The sequence below is a fragment of the Melanaphis sacchari genome, unplaced genomic scaffold, assembly GCF_002803265.2.
Source record: "Melanaphis sacchari strain LSU unplaced genomic scaffold, SCAv2.0 Contig0_pilon_pilon, whole genome shotgun sequence".
NCBI classification, from domain to species: domain Eukaryota; kingdom Metazoa; phylum Arthropoda; class Insecta; order Hemiptera; family Aphididae; genus Melanaphis; species Melanaphis sacchari.
The window spans coordinates 21,863,972-21,882,130 of NW_020270366.1; the positions used below are offsets into that span (position 1 = coordinate 21,863,972).

At 23.2% G+C, this 18,159-nt stretch overlaps 1 protein-coding gene across 1 annotated transcript in view; it reads right to left on the minus strand.

The window, feature by feature from the left end:
- LOC112593516 (frequenin-1) overlaps window positions 1-18,159 on the minus strand; it is a 117,807-nt gene that overhangs the window by 52,951 nt on the left and 46,697 nt on the right. Inside the window, exon 6 of the mRNA XM_025337928.1 lies at window positions 8,470-8,548. Coding sequence (XP_025193713.1) covers window positions 8,470-8,548 — 79 coding nt within the window. The remainder of the gene's footprint in view (window positions 1-8,469; window positions 8,549-18,159) is intronic.

Genomic DNA, 18,159 nt, shown 5'->3' on the forward strand with positions numbered 1-18,159 from the left:
ATTATACAATCCGATTGCAGCACGCAACAGAGAAGAAGATGCGAACTCTGTAGTTTACATTATTATAAGTATCGCTGTCAATATCATTTATTATATTATTGTAATTACAGTCAAGCGCTTTGAAGGTAAGTACACAAAAAAAAAAAAAAAAACAAAATATAATTAGGGTGTAAAAAATATACAAATTACTATGTGACATAGAATATATTATTATTGTACTACTCTTTAAATACCAGTCTCGAGTTTTTGGATGATCTACCCTTTCTCCATCATCAAACGAGTAAGATTTTTATTTTTATTTATTTTTTGTAACTATTCTAAAGATATTAATATATTAAACTATTTTAATCTCTTTGGTCTACTTTTAGATATGTCACATAATATAATATTACACAATCATCTGCACGTACTATTATATCTAATATCTATATATATACACTTAAATATTTGAACATAATGCAATAATGACAAGTAGCCAACAATTGCTATAATGAAAAAAACTGTAAATTTTACATTTTTGTAATCAGTAGATCTTGTAAGCATATTGGTTCTTACATTTTTGTATTCCGAACTATTTTTTTACGATCGCGTTGAATTTAATTTAATAAAATTCGGAACTCTACAGATTCTCACTTAAACAGCCTTCTGTTGAATTTGTAATTGATTTTACCATTTTATATATTGGTAAAAAGGATTTATTTAAGGTTTTCCAAATATTTATTACGTCTCTAAGTATAAATATGAAAAACAAAATAGAAAATTGTATTAGTTTTTATGAATCACAATACAAAAACTGCACCATAAAAATATTAATATTAAAATATTATATATACTTATTATTTATCTTTGTGTATATCAACTTAAAAATAAAATCAAACTCGCTTCATAATTGACGAAAAAAAGAATTGAAATTATATCAATGATATTTTTATCGTTTGATACGTATATACAGTACTATGATAAAATGTATTATAAAATATTTTCACCGTATTTATTATTTGCTAAGAAACATAGGTAACTAGAATTATTGTTTTCATAAATACACTACTTAATACACTGACGTTTTATAAATTATAAGAAATATATTTTAAATAAAACACGTTTTAATAATTTAACATACCTTATGTTAGATACTCATGTTAATGATCCATTATAAATTTAATTACAAAATTAACATATAATTCCAAAAGTATGTATAAGTAATTTGCGTGTTTTTTCTTTTAGTTGTAAGTTTTTTTTTTCATAATGTACAATAAACACGAATATTTTAATGTTTTTAGTTAGAAATCCAAAACTTAGTATTAAATCATTACGTTTTAGTATTAGACTGATAAAATTAAATAATAGTTGTAAAAAAAAAAAATCTTGAATACATAAAAAGTTAGAAAAATTTCAATTTTGAAAAAAAAATAATACTAACAAACTCTAAATTATTCTATGCAAGAAATAATATTTAATCTTAAATATTAAAATAAATGTGTTTAATAGTTAGAATTGATCGATATCATTAAAATACAATACTATTATTGATATATATTTATGATTTATTTTGTAAAGTCCTATGATTGATAGATTCAATGTTAAAAATCCCTTATTTTTAATATAAAATTATAAACAATTATAAATACATAAGTATTATTTTAAAAACAAAAATATAATAATTGTAAATACTCGTTAATATTTTATTGTTTTGTAGTAAAATGTATAAATATTATAATATTATATTATGTATCAAAACATTATTTTTTGATATCCCTATAAAATCGTGTATTATTTTTTTAATTGTATGAACGTTTTTTCTATACAAACGATGTAATAGTGGATGACAATTTGTGTTTTTGTAATATCAAATAAAAAAAAAGAAACTTATCTCATTTAATTATTAGTTTGTTCATATTATAAAGTATCGCTATTGGGTGGCTTCTTTTTTCACACGTCGCATGCCAAATTAATGTACACCCGCATACATGCTTATTGTAAATTTAAATAACATATTATGTGTTTCAAAATAAAGTTAAAAAAATAAAAAAGTTTGTTCATATCACATCACAATATTATGCTTTAGAATATAATAGCATCATGCACATTATAAACCAAACAATATGTAGCTAATTTTATTTATATCATTGAAAACATATACAATTAGATACAAGAAATATCTGTTAATTATTAAAAAAAAACAACAGCTATTGATAAATTGTGGTTTAGAAGTGTGCACATAAACAGTAAAAAATAAATGCAACGATTCAAAATTTCTCTGACGACGAAAAATAATAATATTGTATATCGTGATAATGAATAAACTGCAATTAACTATTATTAATAATTCAGTAAAAAGATGGTATAATATTATAAACTTGTTGACGCAAATCAGATATAAATATGCTTTTAGAGAAATAATTATAGTGTTAAAACGCATGTTATGAAAATTAAAGATAACAACCTATAAAAGTCAACTCGTGTGCTTTTTTTGAAATGTTGTTAAACTAAAATGTACAATATTTAATAAAAAAAAATAAAATATAAGAATTTTTTTTAAATCAAACCTCATTAAATATACTTGAAATACCGAAAAATAGATAATATGTGATACTTAGTAAATTTGTGTTACTTATCATTTTTTTTATATAGATTTTAAACACCTTTTAAAAATTCTAGTGTCAATATTAAAACGTTAATTTTGAAATTATTTGTACTAGTACCTAAGTATTAATTTAAAGCTTTGTTGAATTTAAGGAATTAGGTAAGTATAGACAATATTAATGGCATTTAAAAATAAAATAATATATTTTTTTTGTAAGATGCATTACATACTTGTCAAAAATGTTTAAATTAGTTATTACAAAAATAATTATAAAATAGCGTTACCTCTGGGAAAAAATTTAACTACTTTAAATTTTAGGAAATTATTTTTTTCATTATTTTTTTTTAGTTTTTGGATAAACAAACTTAAAATATATAAATAAACTAATCAACTTGTTGCTATAAATATATTATTATGATCTAAAACGATCAGAAATATTCCGCCGTGTCACCGTAGGTTTTAATAATTAATCATATTATGCAGAGATCGTACCTATTAAATATGTGTATTCCATCTCAGCTGTTGAGAATATAGAAATCAAAATGAAAAGTACACCCTTTCAGACATCGGCGATATAAAGATTATTTTTCGCTAAATTGTTTCCCATAATATATTAATGAACTACCCGGTTAAACCCATTGTGCACATATCGATGTGCATTTCATTGTTTCGATGTAATTATGTCGTGTACCCCACTTTCGCCTGATAAAGTAACTCTGTATGGGACGTAATCCCAGCGATTTAGTTCACATTCATAGGCGCACAAAATATATTACATTCTTATATATTTTACACGCCACAGCCACAGTTCGTTTTCGGGTTACACATTGTACGAAATTTGAATATGCAAATTCACCGAATAGGGATCTACCCGGCCAGAACAGCCGCTGTGTATTAGGACGATTTCGTACGAAAAACCAGCCCCGCTATAATGTATACATTTAATAAAATAATATAATAACCTATACTGTAACGTAAACATACACGACCCGAAAGTCGTCGTATATTGGACTTTCCTTTTGTTGGGAATTAAAATATTATATTATGTAGTTAGTCGAAGCGTGAGGTCCGTCAGTCCGTAGCATTTCACGGGACTAGTCCTTAATTATAATATTATCGAATAATGAATGCTGAGGGGCGCTCGAAGGAGAGAACTAATTACTAACGAGTTGATATTATTATTATTAATTTTTTTATTCGTAGATAACCGAAGAACACATTAAATTATCATAAGACAGATATTGTCGTCTGAAAATGTCGTTTTCTTCAAAGCTAATTATTATTATTGATTATTAGAGTTCGTGACAATGTATATGGTTTGTATATTATGCATTATTATTTTGATTACACAGATGACGTTTGATACACGGACATTTTAGTTGCATATTGTGTACAAGAGAATTGTATTGCAACAGTAAGACGTAGGACAATATTATAGAAATCATACAGTTAATTAATGAGTAAATGGTTAATTTTTTTATTTTGTTACATTTGTGTATATTCAATAACTGCTATTATTATTATTTTATATTTATTAATTTATACATTTTTGAATTTATAGAATTGATTTATGTATTTATCAATAGTTGTAAATAAATTTACATATTATTTTTCAGTTTTTTTTTTTTCATTTTACCAGAAAAAATGTTTCTACCCAGAAAAATAATATTATAAACGGATGTTTTTATAGAACAAGATGGAAATTATCTTTAAAATAATTTAAGGAATTTAAAGCGATAGATGTTTTCAAGTTAATTAGGAGATCAATATTGTTATGCTTATTAAATTGCATTCTATCGTTTCAAGGATTCTTAAAGGAATTTATTAAATAAACCAGTTAAACTTTCAGGCTATTTACAAGTCTAAATGTATATTAGATTTTAAACGGGAAAATTAATGTATTGACTTTACATTGATTTTATGTCACTTTTTTTTTGTTATGTGTATGTATACAGGAATTATAGCAAAGTGAACTTAGTTGGTACCTACTTTTGAGATATAAAAATTAAAAATTTACAAACATTTACAAAATAATTGAGAAAACAAAAACTGTTAACGCAAAACTAATTTTTGACGAAATTTGATTTTCTTATTTTATTGTTTTTCGAAAATGAATAACCGTAGATACTTTTGATACCGTGCAATATTTAATTAGATATAAATATATTACAATGTATTGAAAGTAACCTTATATGCATGAAAATAATTACTAGAGTTTTAAAAATCATTTTTAACCGAAAAACACATGATAGTTTCTTAACAGTGATATTTTCAAAAACTGAATTATTTTAAAGAATATTTTTATTTTTTTTAATTAAGCTTGACATGATAATAACAGGAAGTTACTGTTTTTTGATACATATTACAAACAATTTAACAATGCACTGACAATTTTAACTTGAAAAGCTCTTGAATAATAGTTTAGACAAAAACATAATATGTAATGAATTCTAAAATAAAATATCTAAAAGCGCATAAGAATTCTATTCACATCACATAAATACATGTATTTAATTACTGATATGATGAAAACATTTACAAACCAAACAAAGCGATTTATTTTTTTGAATTTAACGGAATTTTATAAACTAATCTTAACTTATAAAACGAAAAATCGCATTTTATTAATTATTTTACACTGTACAGTGCATTCGTTTGACTTAAACCAAAGCCGTAGAGGGCTTATATTGATACTTAAAATATGTTTCTCTGAAAAATCGCTACTTCTCTGTGGGCATTCATGGGTGTTTATAATATACTAATATATTATCAGTGCTTAAAGATAACTAACGATCATATTTTTATTTACATTTTATAGATATTTAGAATAATTATAATATTTGTATACACTGTAGGTATACTGAAATTATTATATAAAAATGTTGATACATCAACATTCAATAACAGATACAAGGTACACGTTTAATGAATATTAGATTATTAGTATTACGTAAATCCTATAAAAATCGTTTTTAATCAAGACAAATTTAATCTTAAAATTAATTCAACTTTAATAGGAAATTATCTTACAAAACGATAATTTTATTCCTAGTTTCAAGAAAAATAAAAGAAATGGCTAATGTTTTTGTTATTTTATTTTTTTTTAGTTCAGTAAACACACAAAATAAAATGAGTTAGTGAATTACTCGTACATTGTAACCGTCCAACAGACTGCTAAACATCAATCACTATCGTCAAATATTTAACACATTTTGTCCTTGTTACTTCTTGAGCACGAATCATTCTAGTATTGACAAACACCATGAAATGTCTAAAAATTTAAATGTTTCAATCGCATAAAATGTTTAATAAAATAAATTTAGAGTATAATTAAAAATTAATTTTTTTATTATAAGTTATACTTATATTGAATAACACGCATAACTATTAACTATACAACATAAACACAACATTAAAAACTAATTATCCTCAGAAGTTTGTGAAGTTATTTTCATAAATATATTTATGTAACAATATATTAAATGATTATAAAATAGGTTCAATACATTTTTCAATTAAAACAAATGTTATAAACATTTTTATATTTTTATCATTACAATGCATTTTTCTTGGTTATATTACTTTAAATTTATTATGTATTTGATTTTTTTGTAAAATGTATTATTTGAATAATGACCAAGGGAGAAATTTAAAATTAGTATTAAATTTAAAATGAGTATGACAATTTCTTAACTGAATAAAAGTGTTCATAAAATAATGTACCATTAAACAATTAATAAATTAATTTTTATTTTAATGATGATATGAATTTATTTTTATTTATTTTAAAAGTGTTTATGTACTCAATATCGATGGAAAATTTGTATTCTACAATTAGATTGTTCGTATTGATATTTGTTTTAAACATCATATTATAGGTAAATACGACTTACATAGATTGCAGTATTTTTAAAATCACTATTATATTATTCGTGCTCATATACTACAATATATTATAGTATTAAAAGAAAATATTATAAGAATAAGTGCACACAATTGTATATTTTTAATTTTCTATGGTTAAAATGATTTTATTCATATTTTACCATCACATTTTCACTTTAAAAATTCAAAACGAATAAAATAAAATTGTATTTTATTTATTATGTAAATAAAACAAAATGGAAATGGAAAAATGGTATAGCACACAATGCACGTATTCAAACTCGAAAACTTTTCACCGAGCTTGTGTATATATTTGTTACTTACAAATTACGGTTTACACAAATTAAACTTTTGTAATTTAGCATACAATTCGAAAGGTATACAATTTTCTTCTTTTGAGATGGCGTTTTAATAATATACTCGTTGGAACCATATTATTTTATTTTGTACATTAAGTGTAGGTATGATGATAATATAATGTAAGTTTGTACTATGTATGTAAGTATATAAAAAAAAAAAAAGAAAAGAAATACTCACGTCTTCAAAAAAATCTACTGATCAAACATAAATAATTGGCAATACTTAATTTTTTGGTGTACCAATATCAACCCCGTATACGACTTACCCATATATTAGGTTATGACTTAAAATTATTTATCTCCTATGTATAACAATAATTGTACTACAAGCATAATTGAAATATCGAGATAAATATTTTATTTGTCTTTTCCAACGCACCGTTTCAAAATATTCTCTGGTAATTTTTGACAAATATTAAACGTCATTCGTACGTAACATATTATTAGAGATAGTTCCTATATAATACCCCTCGCTATTAAACGACAAAATAACATTTAATTAATAGCTTTTCTGTACAAATGATGATCGTTCTGTGGGCTGTATCCAAAACAGCATGACGTTTGAGAAAAAAAAATCATAAATAATGATTACCTTTCACCAAATATATTGTGAAGTCACACTTCATATAACGACATATTTTTGTCGTATACTCGTATATCACGGTCTAAAAGAACACTCTCATTCGGATAACAACCACATACCTACTTATAATAATATGAAAGTGTTACTCATTAATAAATAAATGATAAGATTGCGTTAATATATATATATATATATATATATATGAGTATACAGATAATTTGATATGTTGTTAAATATTTATGTACAGTCATCAGCTTCATTCTGTTTTTCTCTACAATATTTAAATGCACGATAATCCTATTAAAGTCCATTCTAATATTACAATTAGTTACAACCTGTTCTAAGTTAACACTCATAGTATGTGTGGTAAGTATACTGAAAACATTTCCCAAAAAAATCATGTCATTTGTCTTTGGTAATAAGTGGTTGTGACCATTAATAACCTATCTTACATCTTCTTCTCACAGTAATCATCTTATTATGTGTCAGATTTTATTGTTCACGCTATATTATAGCATACTATTCCACGTAAGTTCGACACTTACATTTATTTGCAGAACAAAAACCAATGAATTATATTATTATTGTTATATGTATAAATAATTTAGCTGTTAAATAGCATACATTTTGTAATTTTTGTAGGTGCTTACATATTCTCCATTACATAATATTCTGTAAATTTATAATGAAAATGAATTCTTATTCTGTTCACACAAATATTATACATTATTTGTGGCATTTAAAATAGACGATTTGAATATTCAAAAACAACTTTGAAGTTTATGCCAGGGAAATAGTTTGATAATAAATACCACGAATTAAACAAACCACAAATTTCATTTAATAATTATAATGAGTAATGCATTAAAATATAGATTAATACGTTTTCCTTTTCGGAATATTATTTTATCATTTTTGAATATATATAGGTGTAAAATAAATCTAAATATTTAGTATACTATTTGTATTTAATAACTAAATATAAACACCACGTATTTTGTTTATATACGTTACTATAAAATGTGAAGAGAAAGTAAAAAAATTAATTATTTACTTACAGTGAAGTTTCTCATCCAAATTTCCTCTGGACGTCACTGATAAAGCTTTGATGAATTCTTCAAACTCTATCGAACCATCCTGAAAAATGATATTATAATTTGGTTAAATTTCACATGGTAAAAAAAAAAAATTACAGTTTAACTGCAATTGTACTCATATAAATACTATTTATATTACTGGATATGTTTTAGTAAAAAAATACAATAACATTATACTAAACATATAATGTATGGACATTGAACAATGTGTATAAATTTTATTTTTACTAAAATTACTTAACTCCAAATAAGTAAAAAGCACTCTGAATTTGTTTTTAAAATAATAATAAAATTTAAAAAAAAGGATAAAATATTTAAAATAAATTATGTTTTCGTAAATTAAGATATTTAACAAAAAAAATAGTAAAAGTCAATATGTTATCTAGTAAGTATAATAATTATAGGTAACTATAATTAACTAAATGTGTTAAATTTAAATTGATAAATTATAGAATTTAAAAAATAATTATTAGTGCAGACGGTATGTTAATATTTAATTTTAAGGATATTTTATAATTTATGTTTTTGATAGTAATTTTAGTATTATAAGATATTATCAACTAATTAAAAAAAAAAAAAAATGTATTTTATTATAAGATAAGAATAAATTATTATATTTTATACTTATATGGTATAATATTATTATTATTACTAACTTATTAGTCAATACCACTAACTTAACTACATAAATTTAAATTGCTTAAATTGGGTCACCTTAAAATGAGTGTCAGTATTTTGAACAAATTATGATGAAAAATCTCAAGTCCCTTAGATTAATAATTTAAAAATTATAATTAACATGTAATAAATAAAATAAATTAAGAAAAATTCGTTATTTTCTTATAAATATGAGATTTTTAAAACAATTTGAGCTTCATACGCCTAACAATAAATATAATTAGATATTATATTCCATACTTTTAAATTTCAATAAGAAAAAGTATGAGGAAATATATATTAAATTTTCAAGAAATTTGATTGAAAAATTTCCTTTAATAGCTTAAAACTTCCAAAATATTACAATTCCTTTTTTAAAATACTAATATTAATATCTAGTTAAAATGTATTCGGTTATTAATTTGTAAGTACAATATAAAACCAATTTCGATTTTACCAAAAACTAGGACTTTGTAACTTTTATTTTATTTTTTATTTCTCCAATTATTTTGAAATATTTAGTTAATATTCCAGTAAAATACTACCAATATCGTATTACATTTAAAATAATTTTAAACCATTAATTAATTTTAAAAAAAACTACGTTTTTATCAATCACTTTGGTATTATTGGAAAAAAAAATTTATTTTAAGAGTAATTTTAATATTATGTTATGAATAAATAAACAAGTAATTTGCATACCATAATTTATTCTTCTAAATATTTGAATACAAACGTAATAATATAGTAATATCAAATTATCTAAGGAAGGTACAGTACCTATCTTATTTCTCAAAAATAATTACAATAAATTATAATATAAATATTTTTATATTATTAAACAGAATCTACAGTAATTTAAAATAAGCAATAATTAATATTTTTAAGTATAAAAAACAAACACGATATTTTCTAAAGAACAATCATAATAAAATATAATGATAATTTTATGTAAAAATTCTTTGCTTTTACTAGTATACATTTTCCATGCTTCAAAGTTCAGACAATATCTTAAATAAATAGTATCAATTTAAAAATTCTTGAGTACACATTTTTAATCTCAGATATTGCTTTATACAAAGTTTTTATTTCAATAACTTATTAATAACCAACATTTAAACTAATAAAAATAGCATAATTCAACGGTATATTATAATTTATTAAGTTCTTCTTCATTTATTACATTATACTATCATACAAAAACAAAAAGCTATGTCACTTTAAAAACTTTATAGCTCAATTTTATGATTATTTAATTCATACATTTTATAGCTAAAAGTACATAAAATAAATTAAATTTACCAAGTTTGGTGATTTTTCTTTATTATCATATTAGAAACATCTTGAAATAATATAATTCTAACATTAAAGTTATTTTATTATTTTAAATGAAACAGTATTCATAAATCTGGTTAAATTAAATAGAAAAGTATTTATCTACACAAAAAAAAATTAATAATTGTTATTACAAAATAATAATTAAAACACATCTAATGTAAATAGTTATCTATATTGGGTATGACAATAACTATTATAACAATGTCTCAAAGTTTTAAATATCTTAGATATGTTTGCACGAAGAGTTGATAAAGAAATATCGAATTACAAATGTGTACAAGTGAATGTTTGAAATTTGCACAGCAATAATAATACAGTTATGTTCATGCGTAATATTATGTTATTTTCATTCATAAATATTTAAATATTTGTATCTATTTTGTTAGCATATTAAAAGCTTTTTATGTGGACATACATATATAATATTAGCTAATTAGAATTTGTTTGTGTAACTGTGTTAGTAAATTTGACCTAAGGCTCATAAATAAATATTTTAAAAAAAAGTGATGCATAAATCATAATTATAAGTAAAAAAGAAGGACAGTAAGTAACCGCTTTTCTGTACAATAGCCAGTAGATGTCGAGTGTATCTTGTCATTGATTAAGCTGCGGTATTATATGAGTTAAATTTTAACTCTATGATAAATTATTGCATACAAAAAAATGATGCAGAGTCAGCTTATATGATTATCATATGATAATATTGCTGTAAAAGAGTTTATTTTACTATTAGTAATGCGGTAGACTGTATATATTATTAACCAAGGAATTAACTTTTAAAATGCCATTATGCCTATAAAATAAATAATATTTGATGTTCGTAAAAGCTTAAAATCTCCAAGAAAAATATTTTTAAAACTTAACTTTGTAACTTTGTATTACAGTTTCAAGTTTTAACAATAAAAACTTAATATTTTCCAAAATTTTAATTAGAAAATAACTAACTTTTTTTCAGGTTCTAAATAATAATAAAATAAGAATTTTTTTACTATTTTATCTTTTTTTTTTTTTAGTAATCCTGTTATAATGTAGCCATTTTTTTCAAAATATTTATTTCACTATTTCATTTTTCAAAATAGATTTTTATTACTTATAACAAAAAAAATTGTAATTATTTCGATACAAATAGTTTTATTGTTTGATATTTTACACGCTTTTCCAAAATACATCAAAAGTAAATGAATTATTAAGACACCATATTATTGTAAATTGTCTGCACGAGTAAAAATATACAGACTCCAAATAAGACTCTGTTTTAATTTCTGATAACATAGATGTAAAAATTAAACTTTTTAAACATTTTTTACTACAAAATAACGATGTTTGACAAATTTTGCTAAAATTTGAATTTTAAATGCTTAAGTATATAAAAAATCATTTATGCATAATTATAATACTATTAAATAATCATAATAATAACTTATGAGAAAGTTTGTATTAATCATATTAATATTTCAAGCACATACAATTTTTCACAAATAGTTTATTTTGAAATCAAAATATTTCAAAAATTTATAAAGACAAATTTTCTTATACATATTTTAAGTTAAAATTTGGACAAAATCAAACTTAAACACAGAATAATATTTTATGACATTATCAAAATATTTATATTAGGTAATCATTTTAAACTATTGCCACGAACCTATTCACACCATTTAACATTTAGACGGTATTTATTCAGAAGTTGATGATAATAATTAATAAACAATATGTATACTATAATTTATAATAACTAAATATTAATTATACAATTAATGCAATATTATTGGTAAAAATTAAATTAATCTACCGAAATGAACAATAATAATATAAATTAAATTACATTACCAATAATTTTAATTTTATCATAAAATATGGGAATAAATCAATGGATCTTGTAAATAGTAATCGTAATTTTGGTCACTTTATTGTGTAATACTATAATATTTATAATACTAGCATTCCCCACCTGAAAAAAATTATACAGTTGAGTTTTATGTATTACAGTTGTAAGGGATAGACAGTTATTCATCTATATTTTATTACAGTGATCTGTTTAACTGTTAAAAGACAACAGCAAAATAATATGACAAACGTTAATTAAAAATTAACTTAAACATATTAAAACTTCCAATTTATTTATATGGTTTAAAACCAAGAATGTAAAATAAAATAATTTCGTGTAATCGTAATTTATTTGATAACTCACAAATCTAAATTAATGAAATTTAAACACAGTTATTTTTTTTTTATCACTTCTATGTATATACCAACTCTATTTTTGTAATTTTAATGTATATTTTTTTTTGCAATAATGGTATATATATATATGTATGTATATATTTAAAAATATTATATTTTTTTTAATAATTTCCAATAATCTAAAAAAATTTTCTCATTGAATTAATCAACGACATGTTAAAATTTTTAAATTAGTATACTTATATTTTTTTTAATTTTTTAAAACTAAATTAATTAAAATAGTTGAAAAATATTAATGGAAAAAACAACATATCTTTATAGTTTATACATTTTTAAGTAAAGAAACTAATTCTTAATTAACTTTTCTTCTTGTCATCTATAATAGTTAACCAAAGTAAATAGTATGTTTTTCATTTTTTAGTCATTTTAACTTTATTAATTTGTGCTGCTTCTGATATATAAAAGTCAAATCATTTATTCTTACATTTAAATGACATAATATAGACATCGTTTTATGAATAATAAATGATTTTTAATTTGTGGAGAAAAGGAAACACTTACCTATAATTATCCAACAAGAAACAACGATCTATTGAAAAAAGATAGCTTATTGGTCTTTTAAAGAGAACAGAATTTGTTATAAAATAAGACACCGTAATAGAAGAAACATGAATGATTTTATTATGCATTGAAAAATAACAAAACGATTATATATATATATACATATATTTATCGATTGTTTTGAAAAGTACTGGGGAATTTTCAATTTTGACCTCCTAAAATTACCAACTAGATTCATTTTTCTACCAGAAAATATATTGAAATTGAAAATCAAAGCATTTTGAATACTATAAATCGGGTAATAATAAAAAAAAAATACACACACTGTGTTGTAAAATCGATAAATTCATAGCTCCACTCAGAATCTAAAATTAAAAAATATGGTATGAACTGTTATTGTATTTTGTTATAAGTTATATTATTTATTATTATTTGTCCGAATCCATTTCTAAAGAAAAAAATTTATCCACATAACTATATATTATGTTTGAAAAGTCACACTCAATATATTTTAAAATATGTTAGAGAAAATAATATGTAAAAAAAAAATATTTTGTGAAAAATATCCTAGGAATAAATAATAGAATATCCAAATCTAAAAATATCCAAATAAACAGAAAAATTAAATTCGAGAAACAAAATAAAATATTCATCCTATACAAATAAACATACATAAATATTAAACTTTTAAAGAGTAATAATAATAATAATAATAATAATCTTTATATTTACAATTAAAAAATAAACATTAATATTATTGATATTACTCAAAAAAAAAAAAAAAAAAACATGGGTAATATTGTTTTAATATAATATGAAAGTATTCTTTCATGAAATTTAGAGTGATAATACTATGAGCATTTCGATTTAATACCGATGTTTAATTCATAATAATTTCAGATGTATACAAAATATTATATTATATCATAATATAAATAATCAAAAAGTAATTATTTACATTTTTTAGAATTCACAAAAATATTCAAATTGAATTACCCTTCAGTTTTGTTTGGCTATAATTGAACTATTTTTCGTCAAACGACCGCAAGTTTTACCAATACCGATTTAAAAACGTGCATGAGAAAATAATTCATCACCGACTGAGTTCGCTTATGGATATTTTGAAATGAATTTTTCAGAAATTCTGTACACATAGTACTGGCTTTGACTAATAATTATTGACTTTCATTCAATCGTCGCTCCGAAAGTTGTGCCATCAATCGGCACAGCGAACGATAAACTACTGTACGAGGTGCAGCGGTGAGGTGGGAAGTGCCACGCCGCCGTCGCTCGCCTCCATATTTTATTCCGAAGATGTATTATTTTTTTTCGTACGTTTTGTCTATGGACACTATTTTCCGGATGTTTTGACATCGAAACGCACATTTTACGCTACGGGCGTTTTATTCCTCTGGGATAATAGTAATACGTTTAACGGTAACCGTTTTCAACGTCTCTCGGACGTAAACGCGACGGCGACCGGAAAAGGAACGGACACATTATTATCACACGCCTTATATGTACCTATACATATATACCCACGTCGTATTGACGTACGTACAAAATGCGTCGTCGAGTGGTTCTGCGCTGCGTCGAAAATAATAAAATAATCCTCCGAAGTGCCATACTTGACGGTTATGCGCGAGCTTCGTGGAGCGTGAGCACATTTTACTCAGTGCCCGACATTAAGTACACAATATAATGTGAACATTTATACGTTTATTATATTATTATTATCATCATCATCATCATCATCATCATCACCGCCGTATCGCATTAGCCGCCGTGCGATTAAATATGCTGACGACAATAATAAATCGTATTTCAATATGATATACGTGTTAAAAAATACGTATTAATTTTTTTACGGGCACGACAAATATCGTAAAATTTTTGCGGTTTTGAGGTTGTAGGCGCTACTCGTCTGCGAAATGTAATTTACACGATGTACACAACGTGTCGAACGTCATGTTATTGTGCGGTTGTAGAGAGCGGTGACGGGTGAAAATAAGAGCGTGTATGGTAAGCACTTCGCGCGGTAATATAATATAATAATAGCACCGTACGATCGCTGACGCTCAACGCAGAAGCGATTTTTTTCATCCCATATAGGTACACGCGCGCCATTCGGCAATATTTACGGCGAAGTATTTTGTAGAATTGTAGCACTCTCGTCAATTGACACTTATTATATTATTATCATCTGACAAATGGCAAAGGGTTGAAACTCGTTCCAGATCGTCAGTCAACTACCTCCGTTCCATCACATGAGCACGGTGGTTTTATTCGTATTGAGAATTTTTTTCTCGCTCACCTCATTCTCTCTCTCTCACTCTCTCTCTTTATATTTCTCCACTATGTACTTTTATGCCAAAAGCCATACGTCACAAACACAATATTCACAATACTTAACAGGAAAAGCTGAATCAAACTTTTATAGGTTTATATTTAAAACATAATAATGATAAAAAAACTAAATAATTAATACTTTCCGGCGATGTCAACCGTATTTTACTTTATTTATACAGCTTGGCATATTGTTACAGAAAAACAAACGAAATCGGTTTTGTATTTCTATTTTTACTTTTTTTTCATATTTTTTATTTATTTATTTATTTTTTTTTTTTTTTTGGTAATTTCAAAATTACAGGGAATTTTTACTATTGACAAATGTCTAACAGTATTAACTAGGTACAATTTTCTACTATAAAACACTAATAAAATTTAAGAAAGAATCATTTGTACAGCCCCAAGAGATGATGACAGACAGAAAAAAATAACTTTATAAAAACACACATCATCCGTTTAGAATATGAAATATTAAAATATCTCATCAAACATAAATAATAAAATATAAATTCTGTCAATATAATTATACACGTCCAAACTTATTACATAAGTTATATGTTCATTCTGCGCTATATATTAAGTTTACGTTAGATTGAATATTTTTAATTTTTTTTTTATTTACATTCGAAGTTTTGAAGGACAGGGTTGGTTCCTTTATGTATTAAAAATACCATGAAAAATGCTTGAAGTAAAAAATAGCGAGTTTTTAAACTTATAATATTTATCAGGATGGTGAAATCGACGCTGATTAATTTAATGGATTTGTGAAATGGTTTTAATAAAAATAAATGGACGCACAGATTATTTTGACTTTTTAACTATTATTAGTATGTTATTTCGACAGTTTGTACAAATCACGTATGAATATATTGAATAATATTGAACGTATAATGGTGCTATTAAATAATTTAATTGTTACTTATTAGTATAATAATATATCATACGTATTTGTTTGAATATTTTTTCTTTTTGTGGCATTTCGGTATTGTATAATCGTATTATTGCTTGATTGTGCCATTATATAATAATATACCTAGTCTACATAATTTACGAGTCAAGTTTTTTGTTACCCTATACGAGCGGGAATTATGTTAAAACAAAAAGCGTAATTTGTTTATAATCCTGAAACACAGGTTTACTTTTACAAATAATAGTACTTTATGTACTTAAATATATGTATGCGTTGTTAACATTAAAATAATTCGTTCGAATATTTATGTATAATATATAGATATTAGATATAAGAAAAAAACAATCATACCTATAGCAATATCATAAAAACAAATACCTTTATTTTCAATTTTAAATTCCTCGTAAAGAACTAAAAGATCATAGTTTATTTATTTATATACTTAAATATATTTCTATATTTTTACATAATTAGTTTTGATTTCGACAACAAAATATAGTGTATATGAAAGAAATGAAAAAAAAAATCATTATTTTAGATTCTGATCATAACAACGAATGTATTGATTTTACAATAATATTTATTTTTTTATTTTTTTTTTATTTTTTTGTATTTGAAAATATTTTTCTAATAAAAAAAATGCTTTCAAGATTTTTTTAAAGTAAATTGAGTTTATTTAGTACATTTAAGAAATAAAAATCTAAAATTCTTAGTAATTTTTAAAACAATTGAGACTAAATAAAAATAATACGAACATATTATACTAACTAATATTTTAATAATATTATTAAAATAATTGTGCGACAACCTTAACTCAGAATATTTTTTAATTGTATATTATTATTAATACTACATTAAATTCAAACACATAAATTACAGTGCCTATTAAATAATGAAGTACATTCGGTTCTTGCTGTAAAGCAGAACATTTATCTATTTTCTGATTTTTTTTTTTCTTTTTTAAAAATATAAATAAATAATTAGTTATATATAACCTACGTGTTTTGTTATTTATCTTTCGTTTAAACATAACCATTTTACATCTGAACGTTCTATATTACGCAGTTGTATATTATGCATATTAATCAGTTAGTTAACTACCTATTATTACACATTATTTCATAAACCCTATATTTTACCATGGTAAAATGGCGTTTTTATAAATTTGTAAATAATAAAACATATCATTTTCACCCTTTATTTGTTGCAATATTACTACATTACAATAGTCTATTTAATTTTTGTATTATTTTTTTGTTGTATTATTATATGTATGTATCGACAGTATCGGAAAATTCAAATACCTATATTTTGACTGGCATTGGTGTATTCTTTCAAACGCATTATAAATATATTATCATTCACTTAAAAGGGGATATGCGAATATTAGCTCACAAATCTAAAAGTTATTCTTAGATCAAAAGTAATTATATTTCATAACTGAATGACTATATAATTAAAAATACTCAACACTTAAATAAATAACAAATGTATTTATCAATTATCCATTCCTATTGTAACTGTAATTGTTTTATTTTTAATGAGTAATCAGCATTTTGTTTTTGTTTATTCGTGACAAAATTATACACTTTTGATAACACATATTTTTTTTTGTTTTATAGTTTCTTGAAACCAATTACAGTATTTGTTTC